This window comes from Petaurus breviceps, unplaced genomic scaffold (assembly GCF_028583685.1).
Source record: "Petaurus breviceps papuanus isolate PSGF00001 unplaced genomic scaffold, PetGlider_PUasm1.0 90919, whole genome shotgun sequence".
NCBI lineage: Eukaryota > Metazoa > Chordata > Mammalia > Diprotodontia > Petauridae > Petaurus > Petaurus breviceps.
In genome coordinates, this window is record NW_027187378.1 from 24137127 (window position 1) to 24161584 (window position 24458).

Here is a 24458-nt window from a genome sequence, read left to right on the forward strand (position 1 = left end):
ATTTGAATATAGATAGGTGAAAGATTTTCAGTTATAAAATAGGGGAAGAGAAAAAATGAACTAATTCAGATAGACCTGATCAGTTACCTAAATGGTTGCTTTCTAAAAAAAAGGAAATTCAAGCATCCTTTGGTAGTTCATGTAATCCCCTCTAGACTTCCTAGTATGTCCCTTCTGAATAGAGTGACAACTTGATGTGGTGGAAAGAGTCAGAAGGCCTCAGTTCAAGTCCCCACCCCCACCACTTATTAGTTGTGTAATCTTGGGCAAATCATTTCTATCTGGGCCTGTTTTCAGACCTGCCAGAACAGGCAAGTTGGACTATATAGTCTCTATGACTTTTTCAGTTATAACATTAAATGAGACTACATTTCCTTTCTCTTCCTTACAGAACAAGGTTCTGGGATTAAATTCTGGAACATTTCTATGACATTCATTTCCCCTATAAATCTTGTTTCCCATTTTAAACCTGATGTGATCTTCCTACAAGGGCAAGAGGCATAGATGATCAATATGAAGAGAAATAGAGATGCCAAGAAATACCTCTTTAGGTAAATGAAAGAGAACCAAGGAGATGGGAACACTGGAAAAATCAGTTCAAGAAAGAGTTCTCCTACATTGACCTTAGAGTTGCTGAAATTTTTTTGCCATAGATTCAGGCAGGAAAACTCTCTTTCCTCTTTTTTAGTTAGATGGGAGTAGTGGTTACTTTTTCACACAACTTATTTCTCTATTTCCCCTTTCTCGTGTATTCTTGACCATTGACTGACTTTTGCCTTTTCCTTATTCACTAAAAACTAATTTCCCCAGACTTCATCCTCTGTTTTAATCATTCCTTGATAATCCTACTCATTCTGTCTTCACTACTTATCCTGTTGCTCTTATTAAGTCTACAACACTCTCATTCTCTGATCATATTACTTAATGACTAGCCATCTCACTTCCTCTTCTATCCCTCCATATCTCTCCTCTTCAACTTCTATCCTCTTGCCTGATTATATAAATTAGTCTCTTTATGAAATTGGCTAATACCATGGGTGCCTGGTGGACATTCTTTTCTATTTCTTTATCCTCTTTCTCTTTACAACATTTTCTTTTTTCTTGAAGAGAATAGATTGTGTTTTACATTGGTTTGTGCTTCTCCAAAGGTAGAGTAGATTTGAGACCCAGGAGTCAATATCAAAGCAGACCATTTCTGAAGTAGAATCTTCAGGGATATTAACAGAAAGATTCACAAGACAAGTTCCTAAAAAAACAATAAAAATAAAGTAAAGAAAAAGTATCCTCAATCTTCATTCAGGCTCCATCAGTTCTTTCTCTGGAGGTTGTAGCAGCAAGCACCCCAGCGTTCCCAGGGTGGCTGCTAGCAATACAGGTTCTTGGATCTGCTTTGTTAAAGGAAAGCAACTCAAAATGGGTTAACAAGCTTACTTTAATCAGTCAGACATATATCATTTACCTTGGTCAGGAGAAAAGGTCAGCACCCTGAACCTCAAAGTATACAGGCATAATTATCAAGACAGAAACATCAAGTAGACAGATTTCCAAACTGTCCAACCATTACATCCATACCCAGTCAACATCTGGGTTTCCACATTCTGGGTTTTTCAAAGCCGGGGGACTCTCAACAACGGCTTCCCAGAATTCAGATCAAATCACAGAATACTTCTCAAAGTGAGTCCCAAAAACAAAGCTACACATCAGGGCTTATATAGCCTTCTCCTGGCTCAGAGAATGTAACAACCTTTTTGACCCACTGGCCAATCAAAAAGTATCTACTGAAAAACAAGCCTCCCTCCCCAGGCTCCAGGTGCACTCTAGCCTAGGGGCAGGGAAGATCTTTAAGTTTGCATTTCCATTACAGAGGTGGATATAATTTTTCATCAAAAGTCCTCCTGAATTGTCTTGGATCTTTATATTGCGAAGAATGGCTAAGTCATTCACAGTTGATCATTGTACAATATTGTTGTTACTATGTACAATGTTGTCCTGGTTCTGTTCACATCAGTTCATGTAAGTCTTTCCAGGTTTTTCTGAAAGCACCCTACTCATCATTTCTTAAAGTACAATAGCATTTCAATACAATTATATACCACAACTTGATCAGCCATTCCCAATTGATGGGCATCCCCTCAATTTCCAATTCTTTGCCACCACAAAAAGAGCTGCAATAAGGTCCAAGAAGGTCTTTTCCCCTTTTAAAAAATCTCTTTAGAATATAGTTCTAGAACTGGTATTGCTGGGTCAAATGGTATGTTCAGTTTTATAGCCCTCTGGGCATAATTCCAAATTGTTCTCCAGAATGGTTGGATCAGTTCACGAGTGATTTAAAGCATTGTTTCATATGACTATATATAGCTTTGATTTCTTCTGAAAACTGCCAGTACATATCCTTTGACCATTTATCAATTGGGAAATGACTCATATTCTTATACATTTGACTCAGTTCTCTATATATTTTAGAAAGGAATATAAAATTTAAAGGGATAAAAGGTGAAAGAAAAAGTGTACTTCAAGCCAAAGGAAAAGGATAATTTTAAGATAGAAGTTAATCTGACTTCTATAATCTTTGGGGAATAAATATAATCTACCCAATGACAAACCACTAGATTCTTGAAGACAGCTTAAGTTCAGGGAAGCAAAATAATAACCAAGTTCACATAGGCAATAGAAAGTATCACCCTATCTCTAAAGGTATTAGAAAACAAGTAACCATTAAAACCATTTGAAACCAGTTGAAAACAGAAAACTAGATCAGTGGAACAAACTAGACAAGCTCAAGAAACAAATACACAGCCAAGAATTTGATCAATTGAAAAAATACAAACAAGAGGAAGATTGTAATAAAAACCAGAATAAAGTTTGGCAGAAAGGAAGTCCAGACCAGTATCATACACTATGCAGTACAATATGCCCCAAATATATTTGACCTAAATGTAAAAGGTTACATTATTATTTTTTTAATTTGAAGAGAATAGAGGTACCATTCCCAACTATGCTTAACAATTTTTCTTTGTTAAACCAAAAATTTTTGCTAGATAGCGAGGGTGGAGGAAGTTATATTGGAAAATGACTATGGTTTTTTTTTTTCTTTTTAAATAGTATTTTTTTTCCTCCAATTACATATCAAGAAAATTTTTAGCATTCATTTTTGCAAGACTTTGGATTTACAAGATTTGGAACTTGAGTTCCAAATTTTTCTTCCTCCCTCACCTCCCCTCTTTCGAAAATAGTAGGCAGTTTGATATAGTTTGTACATGTGCTATGATGTAAAACATTTCCATATTCATCATAGTTGTTAAAGAAAAAAACAGGTCAAAAGGGAAAAAAAAAAACACAAGAAAGAATAAAGTGAAAAATATGCTTCGATCGGTATTCAGAGTCCATCAGTTCTTTATCTAGATATGGATAGCATTTTCCTCCACAAGTCCTTTGTACCTGTCTTGAACCATTGTGTTGCTGAGAAGAAGAGTCATTTATAATTCATCATCACACAATGTTGTTGATACTGTGTACAGTGTTTTCTTGGTTCTGCTCATTTCTGTGTCAGTTTGTACAAGTCTTTCCAGGCTTTTCTGAAATCTGCCTGTTCATCATTTCTTATTGCACTAAAGTATTCCATTACATTTATATACTACAGTTTATGATGACTAAGGTTTTTAAAAGGCATCAATGGATTTTTTTGAAATGGGTCTTTATGCCACAGAATAGCTTGGGATCAAAAAACATTGTAGTTTTCTGAGTGCTATCCAGTTTACTTTTCTACTTTTATTCAATTCTTGACCCAGTTTACTGCCTGTTTATAATGCCTATCCAAGATAGATTGGACTTGCTTAATGGGAAGTCCATCTAACTGTATATTATATCTCAAATCTTAGCAGTTTATTTTTTTTTTAATTTTTTTTTTAAGCAATTGGGGTTAAGTAACTTGCTCAAGGTTATACGGCCAGTTATTTTCTGGGTGTGGTGCTAAGTATTTGAGCCTGTTTTCAATCCCCCAGGTCATCCTGACACTGGGGTCGGTGCTCTTACTCGCTGAGCCACCTGGCCGCCCCTAGCAGTTTATTTTATACCTCTCTAATGAATATGACATACAATATTTTCTTTTATAGTTATCTGTTCATATATATATATACATATATATACATATATATATATATGTTATCCCCCTTCTAGACTGGGCTTCCCAACATGGGATATATGTACTCCCAGAGAATATGAGAAGCTTGTCAAGGTAAATAACTATATTATCCTTTTGAGAAATATAAATCTCTTTAAAATTCTTGTGTACATTTCTGTGGTAAATTCTAGAACCAACTTCTGAAATTTACTGGATTTACTTTAAAATTAATTGATTGGATATAATTCTAGAATTTACTAAAGGTGAAGGGAACCCCCCCCCCCAAAGAAAAGGTTGGAAACCCCCTTACTAGACTGTGAGTTCCATAACGGACTATGTTTTGTCTAAACTTTGTATCTTCCTATATTTAGATTCTTTGCACACTGTGTATCCTTAAATGCTTGCTTAATTAAGACTTGCAGAAAAAATCCATCTATTAATATATGATGTATAAGCACTCTGGACTACAGTGAAAACAGTTCTCAAGGGAAAGTTTATACCCTTAAACACTTTCATCCACACAAGAAAGAGCAGATCGATAAATTGGGTATATCACCAAAAAAACCCCAAAAAACAAACCCCAAACCCCAAACAAACAAAAACCCTAGCTAAACACCAAAACAGCAATCCTAAAAAATCAAACAAACCGGAAAAGCAAAACCACTGAAATGACAGCTAAAATGAAATGGTTTTCCATGTATTTTCAAAATGCTTCATTGGCTCTCTTCCTCCTTTTGTACATGACTCTCACTATCCTCTCCAAACTTGTTCGGTGCTTACTTTTGCCCTTTGGAATATCGTATTACAAGAATTTTTGATAGAATAAACTCCCCCGTCCCCCCCCCCCCCCCCCCCCCACCCCCGCACACGTGCACACACACGCACACACACACACACACACACACACATTCACCCCTTCCCACGACGCTGTGTCTCCTTCAGAGAAAACCCGTTCCTTACAACAAATACACAAAACAAAACAAATCCACGCAAAGGTCCAGCTGAGTTTCTGCATAGTCTCTGCATAGTGCCTCTGCCAAGAGGCGGTCCAGCTGGGACTACATTTCCCAGAATCCCTCAGAGATCCACTTTCCCAGAATCCGTTTCGGCCTAAGCGTCCAGAAGCGGAAGCGGTGCGGCAGGTGCAGTCACTCCTCTTTTGGTCTCTGAACGAGCTTGGTATTGTAGGTAAAGTCCGTTCTGCGTTCGCGGCGTGTTGGGGTGATTGTGTCACGAGGGGCCCGAGGGCAGTGGGGTCCGCCTGCCCCTGGGTGTGGAAGGGGGCGGGGAGAGCCCCTTGAAGTGGATGGTTCCCTGCCCCGCGGCGGCCGCGGGAGCCGTGGTCCTGCGGAGGGGCGGGGCACAGTCTTCGAGGCTTGATCACCCCCTGGCGCGGTCCTCTCCATAGTTCTTCAATAAACATTGATTAAGCGCCTCCTCTGTGCTAAAGGTAGGGGATACCCGTGGAGGCAGAAGACGAGTCCCTGTCCTCGGGGAGTTTACCATCTAATGGGAGAGGCAAAAAGCAAACTCCTTCGAACAAACAAACTAATTTGGAATTCTTCCATTCGGAAGTTGATTAGGTAAATTGGAAATGAAATAAATAACGGAGGGAAGACACTAGAATTAAAGAGGGGTTAGGGAAGGCTTCCAGTAGAAGATGGGGATTGTAATTGGGACTCGGAGGAAGCCCGGGGTTGTAGATGAGGAGGGAGGGCTTCCAGGCCCGGGAGACCGCGGGGGAAAATGGCCAGAATTAGGAGAGGCACTGTCCGGTTTAAGGAAGAGCCTGTGTAGCTGCGTCGGACAGTACGTGTTAGGGTGTGAGAAGACGAAAGGGGGAGGGGGCTAGTTCAGGCAAGGCTTTGAATGCCAGGGTATTTATTTTGTGTTTGATCCTGGAGGTGGTAGGGAGCCACGAGAGTTTCTTGAGGGTGTGTGTGTGTGTGTGTGTGTGTGTGTGTGTTTATGTTTATGTTTATGTGAGTGACGTTGTGGGACCCGCAGTTATTCTGACAGCTTAATGGAGGATAGACTGCCAGAGCCAGGGTGGTATCATGAATGGAGAATGGGGTTTATGGAATTAGGAAGATCAGGGTCCCATCTCTCTAACACATCCTGCCTCTGTGATGCTGGGCAAACCACTTTAACCTCTATGCTCTAAGTAACTCTCACAGATTGTAAGTTGCAGAGAAAGTGCTAACCTGCATTGGTAGAGGGCCTTTCCTCACTCAGGGAATTCCCTCTACCTATCCTTATTCTCTTCATTCATTCCCACTAGTCCTAGTCACTCATCATTTTTAGTGTATCTAGATCAGAAGTTCTTAACCATTTTGTGTTATGGACCCTTTTGGGAGTTTGGTGAAACTGTTGGACTCCTCAGAATAATGTTTTTAAATAATTTAAGAAATTATAAATTTCAGTTAGAAGTTAGTGAAAATAAAGGTATAATTTTTCTCACATTCAAGTTTATGGACCCCTGAAATCCATTCTCCACCACACAGTTTCTGTGGATATTGAGAATCCCTGATCATCTTGCCTTCTAATCTCTTTCTGTCCAAACTAATATTTATAAATTCAATATATCATTACTCAGATTGAATCCATACTAGAGCCTTGCTGTTGACTCCAGCAGTAGTGGTGAAGTGTGTATTTTAGGAATATCAGTTTGGCAGCTATATATTTGATAGACTGGACAAGGAAGTGACGAGAGGCACTAATTAGGAGGCTGTTGCAATTGTGTAGACAAGGGGTAATGAGGCCTTGAAGTAGGATAGAGACCGTGTGAGTGATAAGGAGATAGAAGGGAGAAGTGTTGAGGTTAAATTGAGATCCAAGGCAAATCTCAGAAGGGAGTTTGTACCCAGGTATGGCAATTAAGAAGCTGCCAAAGATCCTAGTCTTAAAGGAGAAAGCTCAGAAGCAAACAGCAGCAGTATAATTCCAACCCCAGCAGAAGAGCAGGGTCTTATTTACAGCTGATAGCCCAGTCTGAAGCCTGCAGAGGAATAACAAGGGTAGCAATCCCAAATCAAAGGGTAGTCTACAGAGCTGTCATTTAGAACCAGAGCTTTTTAACTGGTTAACAGTGGCTGTGTCAAGCTGCAATCTCTTGTTACTTAAACCTAGACTCAGGTCAGAAACTTGCAAAGCTCAGAACAGCAGGGTAGTGATCAGACTTTGCCCTGGGTATGACATTGGTTTAACTTTGGGAGCACCTGAAAGCTTGCAGATTTTCAGCCTGAACTGCCCCTGGAATTCTGGGATAGCACAAAATCCAAGACCAAGCCGACCATCCCTACAGAAGAACAAAAGCCTGGCCCCAACATCAAGTCAGAAAATAGGCTGGAAGAGTAAGCAAACAAACAATCTCATTGTGAAAAACTATTATTACAACAGGGGAGTTCAAGACATAAAGCCAGAAGAAGGAAATTACTCCAAAATATCTTTTTTTTTTTTGCTTTTTGGAGAAGGGAAGGTAGGGCAATTAGGGTTAAGTGACTTGCCTTGGCTAGTCACATGGCTAGTTTTGTGTTAAGTGTCTGAGGTCAAATTTGAACTCAGGTCTTCCTGACTCCAGGGCTGGTGCTCTATACACTGCGCCACCTAGCAGTCCCCTCCAAAATATCTTTAAGCAAAGCCTCAAAAAACCCAAAAAAGCTTAGGCACAAATTCATTCTAGGAAGAGATGAATCCAGGCATTTAAAAAAGAGTTAAAAATGCTTTATCAGTGAAATAATAGCACTAGGGGAAAGTATTAGAAAAGAAATGAAAGCAGTGGGAGAAAAAAAGTGGAAGGGAAATAAACAAGACATACAAAACCTTGCCCAAGCAACAAACTCCCTCAAAATTTGAATGAACTAAATAGAAGGTAATGACTCCATGAGCCAAGTAAAAATATTAAAATAAAGTCAAAAGACTGAAAAAATTTAAGAATTATTGGTCTACTTTACGGATGACATGACCAAAAGAAGAGCATAGATATTATACTTTAAGTCATCTTAAAAGAAAATTACCTCCATCTCTTGGAATCAGAGGGCAAAATGGAAATGGTAAAAAAAAAAAATCTACTAGTCATGTCACAAAAGAAACTTCAAAATGAAAACTTCCAGGAACGCTGTATGAAAACCAAGAACTTTCAAGTCAAAGGAAAAAAATTCTGCAAGCATCCAGAAAGAAGAGGTACCAAGGAGCAATACTTGGGATCACACATGATTTAGCAGCCATATTTTTTATATATGTGTATATATATATATATATATATATATATATATATATTTCTTTTTGGAGGGCAATTGGGGTTAAGTGACTTGCCCAAAGTCATGTGGCTAGTAATTGTGTCAAGTGTCTGAGGCCGGATTTGAACTCAGGTCCTCCTGACTCCAGGGCTGGTGCTCTATTCACTGCGCCACCTAGCCGCCCCAAGCAGCCATATTATAAAGGAATGGAGAACTTCAAATACAATATGCCACAAAAAAAATAAACAGGAATTAAAACAGTGTTAAAAGACTAAACAATAATAGACTGTCTACATTCCAATATGAGGAGATGGTACATATGTTTTCTCTGAACCCTGTCATCATGAGGTATAAAAGGTATAAAATAGTCTAATCGAAGTGATTCTTTTATGTCTTGATGGTTTTAAGAAGAAAATGAAAAGAAAAAGGAATATACTTGAAGGGAAGGGAAAAGAAAGATAGAAAAGTTATCTCATACAATCAGGGTGCTCAAGTAGACATCTGTACAAACAGAATGGGAAGTGGCCAACACTTGAAACTCATTTACTTGAACTGGACAAGAGATGGAAGAACACACACAGAGTTGGCTACAGAAATACATTTTACTCATTAGGGAGTTAGAAGGGAAAGGGGAAAAGGGAGAATAATAAAGACATTAGGAACTCTAATAAGCGCAATGATTAACCACAATTCCAGAGGACTAATGATGAAACTTCTGCCTCACTCCTGATAGAGAATTGAAGGACCCAGTCCAGAATGAGACACTTTTTGAACATGGTCAATGCAAAAATTTGTTTTGCTTGGTTATACATGTTTGTAATGGGGTTTGTTTTTCTTCTCACTTGGGGTGGGAGGAGAGGGTTGAGGTGGGAGAGATTTTTGCTGATCAAAAAAAATATAATTAAAGATGGAAATGGGAAAATTTGGAGGTTGGATTGGTTTGGATGGAGATATGATGAATTCTCTTCTGAACATGTTGATTTTGAAATGCCTATGGGCCATTCAAGTAGCTATGTCTTCTAAACAGTTGGAGGTTGGGTTTGGAAGCTTAGGAAGCCAGGAGATAAATACATAGAGAGGTTATCTGCAAAGAAGTGATAATGAGAAAAGAGGACTCAGGACCAAGTCCTTGGTACGATTCTAGGTTAATGAGGAAGATGATCCAGCAAAGGAAACTGAGAGTAGTAGTCAGTCAAATAGCAGGAGAACTAAAAGGGAATGGGATCACAGAAGGAGAGTGTTTAGAAAGGGGTCAACAGCCAAGACTGGAGGAGAAATGAGAAAAGGCTATTGGATTTAGCAGTTAGAGTAAGAGATCATTGGTACCCTTGGAGAGGGCAATTTCAGTCAATAGGTGGGATTGAAAGCCAGATTGCAAGAGATCAAGAAGTTAGTGATAGTGAGGTGATGGAGGAAACCATTCCTAAAAGTTTGAGAAGGGGAAAAAAAGATACAGAATTATAGTTTGAGAGAATAGCAAGGTCAAGTCAAAGTTTTTAAGGATGCAAGGGAGACCAAGGCATATTTGTAGGGGTCATGGAAGGAGTTAGTGAAGAAGGACAGGCTGAAGATGAAAGAGAGAATGAAGAGGGGGGTAAAAGTTCTCAGAGGATACAAGAAGGTGTAAGTACCAGGAACACAGGTGGAGGGGTTAACTTAGGCAAGGAGAAGCCTCGTTTTTTTCTATAGAGAGTGGAGCAAAGAAAGATAAGAATGGGAGAATGATGAGTTTTAAGGTATAGAGATTGAGAGAAGAAGGAACTCACAATGCACACTTCTTTTGTCAGTCAAGTAGGAGGTGAGGTCCAATACTGAGAGAGAGTTGATAGGAAATAATGTAGAAGATCTGAACAGCAATTTGGAATAGCTAATGTAGAGTGTGGTGGAGAATCAATCGGGTAAAAAGATTCCTATGCAGCAGTGAGTGAGGGACAAGTTAATATTAGATGACATAAATAGGTAATGAACACAGTCAGCAGGTCGTATAACTTGCCCCAGGATCCTTTGGCAGCTCACAAATATGATCAGAGAAAGTAGTGAATGGAGTAACTCAGGCCTGGAGTTTAACAAGGTGTGATTAGGAATAAAACAAGAGGACAAGGAACTTTGGGGGAAATTTTGAGCTAAAAGTGTGAAGACGGGGGCAAGAATTAAAAATTTTAGGAGTTGAGGGGGAAAACGCTGTTTCTAGTCGTACCAAGGGCTTGGTCCTGAGTCCTCTTGGATTAAATTATCACTTCTTTGCAGATAACCTCTCTATGTATGTACCCCCTTTGCCCTCTTACGTTATCAAGATAGAGTTGCAATATCACGCATCTTCTGCTTAAGCAGTGTAGCCATGAACTTTAAAAAAAATTGATAATAATAATAACTGAACAATTTATATAGTGCTTACTGTATGCTGGCACTGTGCTTTACAATTATTATCTCATTTAATCCTCACAGCAGCTCTTGGAGGTAGGTACTATTATTGTCCTCATTTTACAGTTCAAGACACTGAGGCAGGCTGATTAAGTGACTTGCCTTAGGGTCACAAAGCTAGTGGGTGTTAGAGACTGGATTTGAACTTGAGGCTTTCTGATTCCAGGCCCATGCTCTATCTATTGCACCACCTAGCTCCTGTATTTTAGAATAATTTGTTTTCTTTGTAACCCTATGTATTTTATGCATTTAAAAAAAAAGAACAATGTGAAAAAATGCTCAACAGAGAACAAAAGAAAACTTAAAAGGAAGCAAAGATAGACAATTCTTAACACAACATATATTTATCATACAGGCTTTCTTGAAATGAAAATTTATTGTTACATATTTTGAATCCTCATGTTCTGCTATGCACACAACATGCTTTTTTTCTTTTAAGTTCCAATATTTAAGTTTATGATATGTTTTTGTTTCTTTTCTCTATTCTGTATTTGTGTTCTGTCCCTTGAGTCTAAAATTAAAAAACATAAACAAAAACCTTAAGGGGTTCATAGGCTTCAACAGACTGACTGCCAGAGGAAGCCATTACATAGAAAATGTTAAGAAATCATGTTCTATTTTATCCTGTCCTTTCAATTTCTTTAGCTATAATAACACAGAATCAAAGGAAAAATAAGAATCATCTCCTTTGGTCATTACTATTAAAAGCACCATCTACTTATTCCATTGTACTCACGGAGGATAGACCTCTAAAAGTTTGTGCAATTTCCATCTTAGTTCATTAGTTTTGAGAATTAGACTAAACAATTATAAGATTTCTTTAGTATTTTAGTATTTGACTTGCTTTCCCATCACTTACTTTATATGACCCTTAGAAGAACACTAGGTCCAAAGAAGTAGAGAGAAGGTTCTGAAGACAAGGTATATAGTTCTCATTAGACAGCTGAATTTTTTTTCATGTCTTTTTGTGACTTTGCATCTTGTGTTCATACATCTCGTGTACTACTTTCTTCTAAATAAATTATGCCTTAACCACCAAGTGAGGCCAGAGTACCTGACTTTTAAGAAGGAGAGGAAAGGTTCTGGAGAGCAGCAGCATGACGTTACAATTCGGTGGATCCCATTATATTTGCAGTTCTAGTCTAACTCACAAAAAAGTAGTTTGCAATAGTAGTTAACCATAAAGGTCACCCAAGAGAGCTACTGAAGGGAAGATAGGAGACCTTGGAACTTGCTTCATGTAAGTATGGAAGACAAGGAAAATTTTGATGTAATCTTCAGATTCTGCCAGTTCTGCCAGTACCACATAACAACTATGTAACTACAAAATCCAAGTTTTCTTTCTGGAAGGGAAAGTGAAAAGACTGTCATTGTAGAAACTGTTCTCTGAGTTCTCACTTCACTCTGCATCAGTTCATAGAGGTTTTCCTGGTTTCCTTTGGAACCATTCATTTTGTCATTTCTTATGGCACAATATTCCATCACTCATATATCACAACTTGTTTAGTCATTTCCCAGTAGATGGGTACCACCTTAGTTTCTGGGTTTTGGCTACTATGAAATGAATTGCTATAAATATTTTTGTGAATATGAATCCTTTTCTTTCTTTAATGTGAATAGGCTAGAGGAACTTGTTTCTAATGTTCAAGTTATTAGGTTGATTGAAATTTTTCCTTTTTCTTTTCTTTTTGGAGGCAATTGGGGTTAAGTGACTTGCCCAGTATCACATGGCTAGTTTTTGTGTTAAGTGTCTGAGGTCGAATTTGAAGTCAGGTCCTCCTGACTCCAGGGCCAGTGCTCTATTCACTGCTCCACTAGCCGCCCCCACTTTCACTCAAAATTAATCCTTTGCCATTTGTCTTCTGACTTCAATAGAAATTACTCTTTCTTAAGATTGGCAGTGATCTCTTAATTGTTCAGACTAATGAACTGTTCTCAGTTTTCATCCTTTTTAACCTTTACAGTATTTGGCACTGTTCTCTCCTCTATGTTCTTTTGTGACACTGTTCTTTGTTAATTTTCCTTCTACCTGTATGGCTTCTTTACTTGCCTTTGTTGGTTCATCATTCATTTCATGTCCCTTAACTGGTTATTCCCCAAGGTTATCTTGGGCCTTTTAAAATTTTCTTTACACTCTCGCTGAGTGACCTTATGAACTTGTATGAGTTTAATGATGATTTCTATATATATAACTCCCAAATCTATATATTTAGCTCTAGTCTCTCCTGAGTTTCACATGCACATTTCCATTTGCCTGTGAGATATTTCTAACTGGATATCCCACAAGCATCTCAAAATCAGCATGTCTAAAATTGAACTCATTATGTTTTACACCTAACCCATCACTCTTCAGAACTTCCCTGTGTCTCTGAAGGACATCAGACATCCTTCTAGTGAGGTCTGTAACCTTGATGTTAACTTTGAATGTTCGCTTCCCATCTCTATTCATTTACCAGATCATGTTATTCCTTTCCCCACATCACTTTCATCTTTCCCCTTCTCTCCATTCAAAGGGCCACCACCCTAGTTTAGGTCTTCATTATCTCTTCTCTGGATTGTTGCAATAGCCTACTAATTTGACTTCCTGCCTCAGGGTTTTCTTCTCTCTAATTCTTCCTCACAACTGCCAAAGGGATTTTTCCAAAGTACAGACTATCTGATCCTAGAGCCAAGATGCAGAAGAGACTCCCACCCCACCCATTTGCAGAGGGGGAAGGTCCACAAGTATTTCATGTATTTTCAGATTTTTGATGTATTGGTTGTTGTATTGGTCATTTACACTAGTTTTTCTTCCTTTTTTTTTTAAAAATATTTATTATATGGGGAAGCTCTTTAGGAGTGGCAGAGGAAGGACACTAAAGGAAACTATAATGATGTACAAAAGACATTAACAAAAATTTATTTTAAAATATACAGAAAAAATCCAAGCTACACATAATGAAGATTTGTGGTTTTATATGCAGTTGTATGTCCTTCTATAGTTATAATATACAGTTTTTGGTAGATATGAAATGTAGGACTAATCCTTTGTCCTAGTTCATGTGCCTTCACATCATATTCTTCTCCAACACAGTCATCTGAATCTTCATCCTCAGGATTCATATTCACAAAAAAAGCTTGACATGCACACATTGAAGCAAACAATGCTTCACATATATCACTCGTGGCGAGTCTGGACTTAACAAGTGGTCCCAGTATCTTTGTCGTTGTTATCATTTTCTTCCCCTTCGACCACGGGAGCATCTTTTTGTTCTTCCTTGCTAAATTGAACGTTTACCACAACATACAAGTGTTCTTATGGAGAAACATTTAGGACCTTGGAGATAGCATGTAAACTAATAGTGGGATAGTCCAGGGAAAACCCTAGTCCAGAGGCATCTAAACAAGACAGGTGACTCTCAATGGTATAGACTGTGCCGAGTGTCCTGACTCTTGCCATCCAGTCCTGCTTTGGTCTTGGGTCTCTGCTTCCAGAGCCCATCTTCCAGCTTCAGGATTGGGAATTTCTTTGGGAAATTCATACTGAAGAGGAAGCTGCTCCCTGAATCAGGAGTCAGTTGGAGGTGGAAGATGGGGAGGTTGGAGGAGAGTGAAGATGGCACTTTTGGCCCAATAGCAGAAGGAAACGACTTTCTTTGTATTATTCATATCCATGGTTTCTTACAGCACAACAATAATACTATATACTTGCAGTCTTTTGTCCTTTTTTATAATTAGAATCTTTGTGTTTAACTTCATAAAAAAATATAAAACAAAATCATTAGAAAAGGTAGAGGTCAGAAAGCATGATGGAAAGGGAGGGGGGAAAATCACACCAAACTGTTATGTACAGAGTTAAGGTTGTTGAGTGTGGAAATTGCAAGATAAGACTAGACTTACTCATGTCCTCTTTTTTTTCTCCTAGCCCTACTTAACCTTTCTCCAGGAGGGGAATACAGAAGAAGAAATGGCTCCTGTGTTCCTGGCAGCCAGATCCCAGGTGAATTGATCTTTCATGAAATATATTCACAATTTCCAGAATGTGCTTCCTTTTTTCTACCCTCGTCATGAAGCTTCTCTGCCCACCTCTGTCCCATCCAGGAACAAGAACCCCCAATTCTTCATCCCTAGGAAACTAGCCCTATCTTGGTGCATGATGGACCATAAGGAATGTTTTCTCCTCTATTGCCTTCCCTCATTGTGGCTCAGTGATAGGCACAGATCTTGGAGACAAGATGCTTTTTGCTTTATTCCTTATTCTACAGTACTGAGAGCCTTTAACATTATCAGATTTACCTCCTATCTATCTCTTTTAAGTGCTTTTTATTAATTCCTTTTCCCCAGGAGTGAGGAGTCCATGGGTGAACAAGAATGTATTTGTTTCAGGAATCAGTTACATTCAAGGATGTGGCTGTGAACTTCACCCAGGAAGAGTGGGGGCAACTGAACCCTGCACAAAGGGAGTTGTACAGAGATGTGATGTTGGAGAACTATAGAAATCTTATCTCATTGGGTAAGGATAACTTCACCCGGAGGTTCAGAGTCATAGGAGTGCAGGTATATCAGAGGAAATTGTTAAGAGCTGTGCAGCTTTTCAGTTGCTCATCTGAGTTTTGCCTTGTGATTCAGGTCAGAGATTTCTAATCCTTTTTGAAAGTTCTACTATGAATAGAGTTGAAAATAAGTGGTTTCATTTGTTACCTCACCCCCTTGCCCCAAGTTGTTCCTTTCACATCCTCCATTTCCAGAGGCTCTGGAAGTAAGCCTTGAGCCTCCTTCAGAGGCTTGTTATTGTATCCTCACCCAGTAGGATGTAGTATGTTACAGTGGAAAGAGGGAGGAATCAGAAGAAAGTGGATTCATCCCAGCCACTCTTTCACTCATTAGCCCTGTGATCTTTTTTTTTTTTTTAGCCCTGTGATCTTGAGAACATAAATTACTTTGCTTAAGCATCTGTTTCCTCACATGTAAAATGAGACTGTACTAGACGATATAGTAATTTTCACATTAGATAAAATATATTTCCCTTCTTTTGCAGAAAAAGGGCCGAGATTGACTTCTGTCACAATTCTGTGTCTCCAAGACAAACTGTTAAGTCTCATTCCCTTCTCTGTAAACAGGACTTCCTATTTCCAAACCTGATGTGATCTTTCAGTTGGAGCAGGGACAAGAGCCTTGGATGCATAATGCTCAAGGAACTGAAAGGAGAGAGGTCCCAAAAAATACCTCTTTGGGTGAGTGAGAGAGAGCCCTGCTGGTGATGTAGTGGAAATTATAGCTCATGTGTTTAGTGAGGAGGTGTGCTTTTTTCTATCTTGTATTGGTAGGAATGGGAAATCTGTTTTTCTTTAACTGTGTTGCTTTTGATTCCCTTCTCATTTTTTAGCTGCATACACCCTTTACCTCTCTACGCATTATCTAAAGATCATCTTTCATTACTCCTGAAAGGGTATCTATCCAAATCCAATCCTAATCCTTATGTATTCCTTGTTTTTTCTATTCATTAGTATCCCCTACTTTTAAGGATGCTGAGAGTAATGTTAACCCTATTCCTGAATAAGTTCAATCATATTTTTTGCTTGCCTTGCTGATTACTTTCCCCTCTCCCTACTTTTTTCTTCTTTGCACTATTCCAGTTTCTTAATTTCAATAACAAACACTTGCCTAGTAATGTGGATGAATCAGTAGGTATTTTTAGTATCAATATCCATATTCTACCAGATCATTTTCCTTTTAAATAGCACAGAGAATATGCTAATTTGTATTACTTATTATATTTATTATTACCATATTAATTTATATTATTTTCCCTTAGTTTCAGACTGGGAGAAAAAGCCCAAGACCTATAAATCAATTCCAAAGCAGAACATTTCAGAAGAAATACAGTCACCAGAGAGATTAACAGAAAGATCTACAAGTAAAGTTACTGTACCTGAGGTTGGATTGGAGAATAAAAGAGAAAACTCTGAAGGGAAGACATTGGAAAAATCTCCTTCCCAAGAGAGAAGTTTCAAGAAAGTTTCAGTTAATGCCTCCAAAAATTCCAGTAAGGAGAGAGGCCCTGAATGTAATATATGTGGGAAAACCTTCAGACATATAAGTAGCCTTCGGAGACATCAGATTACTCACACAGGAGAAAGACCCTATGAATGTAATGAATGTGGGAAAGCTTTCTTTGACTGTTCATCCCTTACCATACATGAAAGAATTCATACTGGAGAAAAGCCATATGAATGTGATGAATGTGGGAAAGCCTTCTTTGACCGCTCACATCTTAATCGACATCAGAGAATTCATACTGGGGAAAAGCCCTATGAATGTGATCAGTGTGGGAAAGCTTTCTTTGACCGTTCATCTCTTACTCAACATCAAAAAATTCATAGTAAAGAGAAGCCATATGAATGTGGTGAATGTGGAAAAACCTTCATCCAGAAAAGGAACCTTAAACGACATCAGATAACTCATACTGGAGAGAAACCCTATGAATGTGGTGTATGTGGGAAAATTTTCAGTCACAAATCATCTGTAATCCAACATCAGCGACGTTATGCCAAAGAATAACCCTGGGAATATCATAATTTTTGGGAAAACTTCAGCCAAACTTGTCACTTTATTAAATATTCAAGAACTTAGGCATGATGAGGGACTACATAAAAACTTATGATTAATCTCCCTTATTTTAAATAAACCCATTATTCAAACTTACTGCCATTTCTGCTTGCTATTTAGTTTTTCTTCCTTTTGCTGCCAAGTGAAAGAGCAAGTGGTCTGTGGTAGTATGTCATGAACCTGCTGTCAGATACTCTTAAGTACAAAATGAACTGAAAACCTTTCAAAAAAGTGGACTTTTCTTGGCCTTGTTGGGCCTCAATTTGAGAGGGACACAAATACTCAAGAGGAAACTTAAAAGTCTCCTTCTCCTAAAGCATATATCTTCCTTGGCAAGATGTCCAGGTAGGTCAAGTTTTCCTAATGAATAATTAACCATGATTCTGAGTTGGGATAGTCTGGGGCCAGCTTGACATCTCATACAAGGCTGAATTAATGAAGCATTTATTAAGTTCTTACTACATTTTAGGCACTGTACTAAACCATGCAGTTACCAAGAAAGGCAAAAACAATTCCTGTCCTCTAGGAGCTTACATTCTGAGGGAGACATACTAGGTACAGGCAAGGTATATACAGAGTAGATGGAAGTGGGGAAGGCACCAGAAGCACAGGAAAGGCCTCTTGAAGGTGGGATTTGAATTGTCTTGAAAGAATCTAGGCAAATAAAGAGTCAGGGTCTGGGGGAGACATAAAGAATTCTAGGCATGGGGCCAGCCATTGCAAAAGCCCAGGGTAGGAGAGAGCAGATAGGACAGTGTAGCTGGTACATAGAGGAGAGTAAAGTGTAGGAAGACTGGAAAGTTAGGTAGGGGCCAGGTTATGAGGAGCTTTAAATACCAGAAGATTTTATATGGTTTGGAGGTAGATAGTGGAGAATTGAAATGGTTAGACCTACGCTTGAGAAAATTCAACTTTGACAGCTGAGTGGAAGAAAGATTAGAGCAAATGTTGGTTATGTGCCATTCTGCAATGGAATTAAATAATGTATAGCCCTCCTCTTTCATTCCTTACTCCTGGATTATTCATTTTTCCTAAATTTCATCTTTTCTGTGATTTATTCTTTGGTATTCCTATTCATCTCCTTTCCGTTCCACTTGACCTTATCCCTACCAAGCTCTTAAACAGGCTATCTCATAGTCTTCATTTATTTATTGGGCTAGCCACATTCCCTTTACTTCTATCCCCTACTCACCTCTTTACTCCCATTTCCACCTCTCCCCACTTTATAGATTAGTCTACTTTTGAAAGTTGCCAATGCCATTGATCTCCAGTAGACGTTAAATTTCCTTATCATTTTTCTACTTGTAGCATTTGTCAACTTTTGGCATTTCCAGGTCGTATTCTAGTCTCTCCCAATAGAAGGAGCCGTACCTACCACGCACAGTTGTGGCTGCTTGTTCTCTTCAGCAGCCATGCCAGGGCTGTGGACAGAAGTTCCATCCTCCATATATGAGGAAGAGTACACCACCTCCTCCCTTCTACCCTGCCCCTTCATTATTGTTTTGCATTGGCAAGTAGGCTGGGCTAGTCCTGTAAGGGAAGTGGGTAAGATGTTTGGCTTCCCTGCTATCTGAGGCACAGAAGGCCTAGCTTGAGGGGATTTGGCATCAAAGATTTTATCATAGCTTTTTCTCACTATGACCAGTTGTGGTGACTATGGAGTGTTAGGAAGTAGAGTAGAGTTCATATACCCAAACATTCTGGCTGAGTATGGATGAACCATCTGTTGGGAATGTGGGGGAAGGGATTCATGGATTGGGCAAGAGGTTAAACTAGTTAACCTCTAAGTTTCTTTTGAACTTTAAGACTACATGATTTTATGAAATGTATTTGGTTCTAAATCTGTTCGCAAGTGTTCTTAATTGCCATTTTGGTGGAAATATCACGACTACAGTTTAATTTTTTGCCATTTCATTTTTAATTTGATGTTGATCCTAGCACTGGAAAAAACAAATCAGAATTTAAAATGGTATCAGGTTAATTGTTGCCTTAGCAAACTAGATGAACTGTGTCATCCCTCTTCTCTTAAAGAATCTGGAATGTGGATCTCTTCCCTTAAGGGACTTGGATTTTACAGATTAATAACATCACTATGTAAAGTAAGGCCAAGATAACATAAAATACCACTACAAACCAAACTGTGGAGCTGCTGGAGATAGGAGGAAGCAAGATGGATGAAAGACCCTCAGGCTATCAGCATTCCCCCATTAGGCAGCAGTGGTATGGTGCTAGAGTCAGTGTTTGCTTACACAGGTCAGGGATTGACATCTTAATCCTGCTACAGAAATCTTCAAAACCATTAGAAGTTATCGTGTTTTAAACAGGATGGTAATACAGACTTCATTTAAAAAAACTCAAAACACCATGAGGCTTTAACCATAATAGTCCCATGAGCTCAGAAGAACTCTTTAAGTTGTTGTTTAGCCATTTTAGTTGCATACTCTTCCTGGCCCCCTTTGAGGTTTTCTTGGCAAAGATACTGGAGTGGTTTGCAGTTTCCTTTTCCAGCTTATTTTACAGATGAGGAGCTAAGGCAAACAGGGTTAAATAACTTGCTCAGGGTCACAGCTAGTAAGTGTCTGAGGCTGGATTTGAACTCAGGTCTTCCTGATGCCAAGCCCACCACTCTATTCACTACGCCACCTAGTTGCCCTAGTAGTTATGGCAATAAATATTATATTTAAATAAATGTAATAAATTCTGACTGTACCAAGAACTAAACACAAAAAAATCCTACTAAGAAGAATACTTTCAAAAAATAATTGGGTCATATGTGCATACTTAAGGGTTGTTTTTAAGTTTTTAAAAAAATTCTTTGTAAACAAGGAAATAAAATTTGTTAAATTATTACCCAGGCTGGACTCCTCACCTCCCATATCCACTTTGTTAAGTCCCAATCAGTTTGACCTTGGAAACATCTCTTATACGTATATATCCCCCTTCTCTATTCTAACAATGCCACAACTCTAGTTAATTAGTCAATCTACCTCATGCTAGTCACTGTGCTAAGCACTGGGGATACAAAAAGAGGCAAAAACCCTCAAAGAGCTTATATTCTAATGGGGAAGATAATATGCAAACAAATATGTACAGAGCATACTGCACACAGGATAAATAGGAAGTAGTTAAGAGAGGGAAGGTACTAGAATTAGGGGGTGGGGAAAGCTTCCAGTAAAAGATGAAATTTTGTTGAGATGTAAAGGAAGCCAGGGAGGTCCACACTCAGAATATCAGAGGAAGAGCATTCTAGGCATGGGGAACATGCAGAGAAAATGCCTAGAGATGGAGTGTCTTGTTCATAGCCAGTTGTTACTGAATTAGAGTATGTTTTGGAGAGTAGAGTGTTAGACTGGAAAGGTAGGAAAAGGCTAGGTTATAGCAGGTCTTTGAGTGCCACACAGTGCTCACCACCTGATGCCTGGACTGTTGCAATAGCCTGCTGGTAGATCTTCTTGCCTGAAGTCTCTTCCCACCCTAGTCTGTCCTCCACTCAGCTCTCAAATGCACTTCCTAAAGTACAGGTCTGACTGTGCCACCTTCCTCTATATTCTATATTATTCTAGTCAATAAACTCCTGTGGTTCTTTGTTACCTTCAGGACCAAATATACAATCCTCTATCGGGCTTTTAAAACTCTTGAAAACCTTGTCCCTTTCCATTCTTCTTACATTTTATTCTCCATGTACTCTGCAATCCAGTGACACCGACCTCTTCCCACACATTTTCACTGCCTGGTCCCCCATGCCTAGAATGCTTTTATTCCTTCTCTCCAACTTCTCGGTTCCTTGGCTTCCTTTGCATCTCATCTCAAATTCCATATTTTGCCAGCCTTTCCTAGACTCTCTAAATGCCAGTGTTCTCCCTCTGTGATTACCTCCAAGTTATCCTGTATATGTCTTGTTTATACATAGTATTTTGAATATTGTCTCCCCTGTTACATCCTGAGTTCTTAAGAGACAGAGACTATCTTTGATTTTCTTTGTATCATCTACTCTTAGTACAATGCATGGCATCTAGTTAAGTGCTTAAGTTTGTTGACTTGCCATACATTTTTTGATGGGAAAAATTTTTAATTGGGTTGGTGAGTAAAGGTAAGTTACATAGTTAAGTTCTGGAATGCAGCACCACAAATTTATGAAAGCCCTACACATTTGAGACTGAAATCTCGATGTTCTAATGATCAAATTACACTTTTAGAGTTCCATTTACACCTGACCTTAGCATCTCATACCAGTTAAAAGATCTACATTACAGGAGATTGTGCTCGAAAATGTTAAGATATTGCGGGGCCTTCAGTAGACACAGCTGTGTTTCTGTGACTTGTCATGAAAACACACCATTCTCCTTAGTAATAATATCTCATTAACCACCATCCGTGCCCTCCTGCTTATTCCTCGTGGCAAAACAACCGAGCCCCCACAAAGGACTACATTTCCCAGAATTCGTAGGGTCACATTTCCCATTCAGACGCGATTTCCCAGAATCCATCTCCAGGACGGGTTGGGGCGGAGCGCCGCGGAGTCCTCCGGGAAACGGAGTCTGGGGTGGAATTCTGGGCGGCTTGAGGTGGTTAAGGGTGCGCAGGCGTAGTAGCCTGTTGGAACCGAAGTGTAGGACTTTGGACCATCCTTGGTCTGGAGGTAAAGGCCGTTCTGTCGGCACGCGCTTGCGTAGGTGTGGGAGATTGAGATTGTGTCACGAGAGGCCTGTGGGGAGCGGGGGACTCGGAGCCTGCGACGGGGACGGGGGTGGGGGTGTCGGGTAGCCCGGGTTATACTCTGCCAGGCAGCACCCCAGCTTGGACCTCTCTCATGTCCGTTCTCGTGAGTGTTCATGTCCTTCTGTGGGTCATCGTGGGTGGCGCCGAGCGTGCAGGTGTCCTCCAGGTGCGGAGCTGGGTATCCCCATGTGGAATTCTGGCACCTCCACCCTTCGGGCTTCTAGGCTGCTCTTCCGCAGGCGTTTATTAAGTGCCTCCTGAATGTGGGGACCCGTGCTGGGGAGTCAAAGACGGGGGGTGAGGGTGGGGGGTTCCTGCCCCTCTCCTTTTGGTCTCCGGACCCACTGCTGGGTCGGGGGTTCCTTGCACCAAATTAAATACAGAATTACAAAAGAAACCAATTAATAAAAATGTAGAAGGGTTTTCCCCTTCCAAGCTCATGGAATCCCTGGTTCAGAAGGGGCTCTCGGGGGTGACCTCCACATTCCCACCGCTTCCACCCTAGTCCCGACCTTCATCATTGTCCAGCTGGTCTAAGTGCCCCGTCCTCTACCACTCAATCCTAAATATAATTTATCACTCTAACTCAAGTGGAGTGGGTGGTTTGGTTCTTACTGCTCACCCCATCTAGTGGGGCAGGGTGGAAAGCCTTTGGACTCGGACCCAGGTTTGTGCCCCGGCACAAATTGGCCATGTGACCTCGGGCAAGACTGGCTAACTTCTCCATACTTCAGTTCCCTGCAGTCCTTATAAAAGGTTCATTCAAAAAGCATTTAATATCAAAACAGGATATTTGTAAAGCTCTTAGCATGGTGCCTGGCACATAACAGGTGTTTAATAAATGCTTGTCTCCTTCCCCTTGTTACTATCCTGATAAATACTGGGCACTGGGAATACAAAGGTGAAAAAGAAAACCAGCCCTTCCCATGGAGGAGCTTATGGAATCAATGTGATCTTACATTTAACTTGAGAATCACAGTGTCAGCTTCCTCATTTTCCTGCTTACACCTGGACCACAATCATTTCAGTGGTCTTTGAACTCTGTATGAATCAACAGTCTGATACGGCAGCCAAAACAGCTAATATTAGGTTACATTAAGGGAGGAAAAATTCCTAGCACTAGGAAGATAATGAAATTTGGTGGGGAGAGCACTCCAAAATCCTTGATGTCTATAGAAATATCACCTGTTTTTATTAGGGAGGTGAGAGTTCCATTTCCCTGGTTAGTTCACATCTGGAGTATTCATTTCTGGGCACCCCATTCTAGGAAGTACATTGCTGAGTTTGGAGAGTGTCTAGCTGGAGGGGTTACCACGGCATGTAAGGATTTGTTGCAGGGATAAGAGATATTTATCCTGCAGGAGGGAGGACTTAAGAAGAACATATCTTCACATTATTTGAAGGACTGTCATGTTGAAAAAGGATAGGGATTAAGGAGGGAAGAAACATTTATTAAGTGCCTACTATGTGCCAAGCACTGTCAAGTGCTTCATAAGTATTATCTCATTTGATGAGGTTTCTTTTGATTGACTGAATATGGCCAAACTAGGAGCACTAGGGTAGAAGTTGCAAAGAGTACAATAAAACTTAACAGTTAAAATTAGTCAGATGTAAAATAAGTTCCTTGAGAATTAATAGGCTTTCCCTCAATGACTGTCTTCAAGTAAAGACTAGATGACTATGTTTGGGTATATAGTGTAGAGAAAATTCTTGTTTGGAAATGCATTTGACAAGGTGGCCTTTGACTTAAGATTCTGAATTTTGTGAATCAATATATTCCTCATATTTACCTCTCAAAATCCTTCCTTCAAGCCTCAGTTCAAATTATCCATGATGAAGCCATCTTTTCCCAGTGAAGCCTTCTTTCTTCCCTGTCATTGTTTATTCTGTCTCCTTTCTGAAATCACAGTGCATTTATATTTATGTATTTGTGTATATGCTATATTCCTTAGGAGATTGTTAGCTCCTTGAGGGTAAGGATTGGCTTGTTCTTGTCTTTGGTCCTTCAGTGCATCGATCATATTAATCGTTTAATAAATGTCTGTGGAACTGGTAACACAGTGTTAAGATTTCAGTTCGATGAATGTAAAAATTGCCTAAATTTTAGATTTTGCCATTCCTTTGGTTAAAAAAAAAGCAGCAGAGTTTTTGTAGGAATTGAAGTGAAACTCACCAGCCTGTAGTTTGCAGATTCCGTACTTTCCTTTTTTTTTTTTGAAAACCAGGACATTCTCACCTTCAAGTCAGTTGTCCTCCTTTTGCCATCCTTCAGATGACATGAAGCTGAGGCCTCTTTCCCTCTTGCTCTTCACACCCCACCTCTGCAAGGCTTTTCTTTCTCTTCCCACCTTAAAGTATGAACTTATATTCCC

General features: G+C 39.5%; 1 protein-coding gene and 2 pseudogenes across 1 annotated transcript in view; 2 read left to right on the plus strand and 1 right to left on the minus strand.

Annotated features, from left to right (window-relative positions):
- Positions 1–17391, plus strand: part of LOC138152183 (zinc finger protein 2-like) — a 31801-nt gene extending 14410 nt beyond the window's left edge. Inside the window, 5 exon segments of the mRNA XM_069075964.1 lie at positions 5162–5304; positions 14684–14758; positions 15145–15271; positions 15879–15992; positions 16574–17391. Coding sequence (XP_068932065.1) covers positions 5162–5304; positions 14684–14758; positions 15145–15271; positions 15879–15992; positions 16574–17391 — 1277 coding nt within the window.
- LOC138151982 (methylosome subunit pICln pseudogene) lies at positions 13169–14667 on the minus strand (annotated as a pseudogene).
- A 4470-nt stretch (positions 17392–21861) lies between the features above and the next one.
- The window catches only part of LOC138152185 (zinc finger protein 184-like), a 124050-nt pseudogene continuing 121453 nt past the window's right edge, over positions 21862–24458 (plus strand).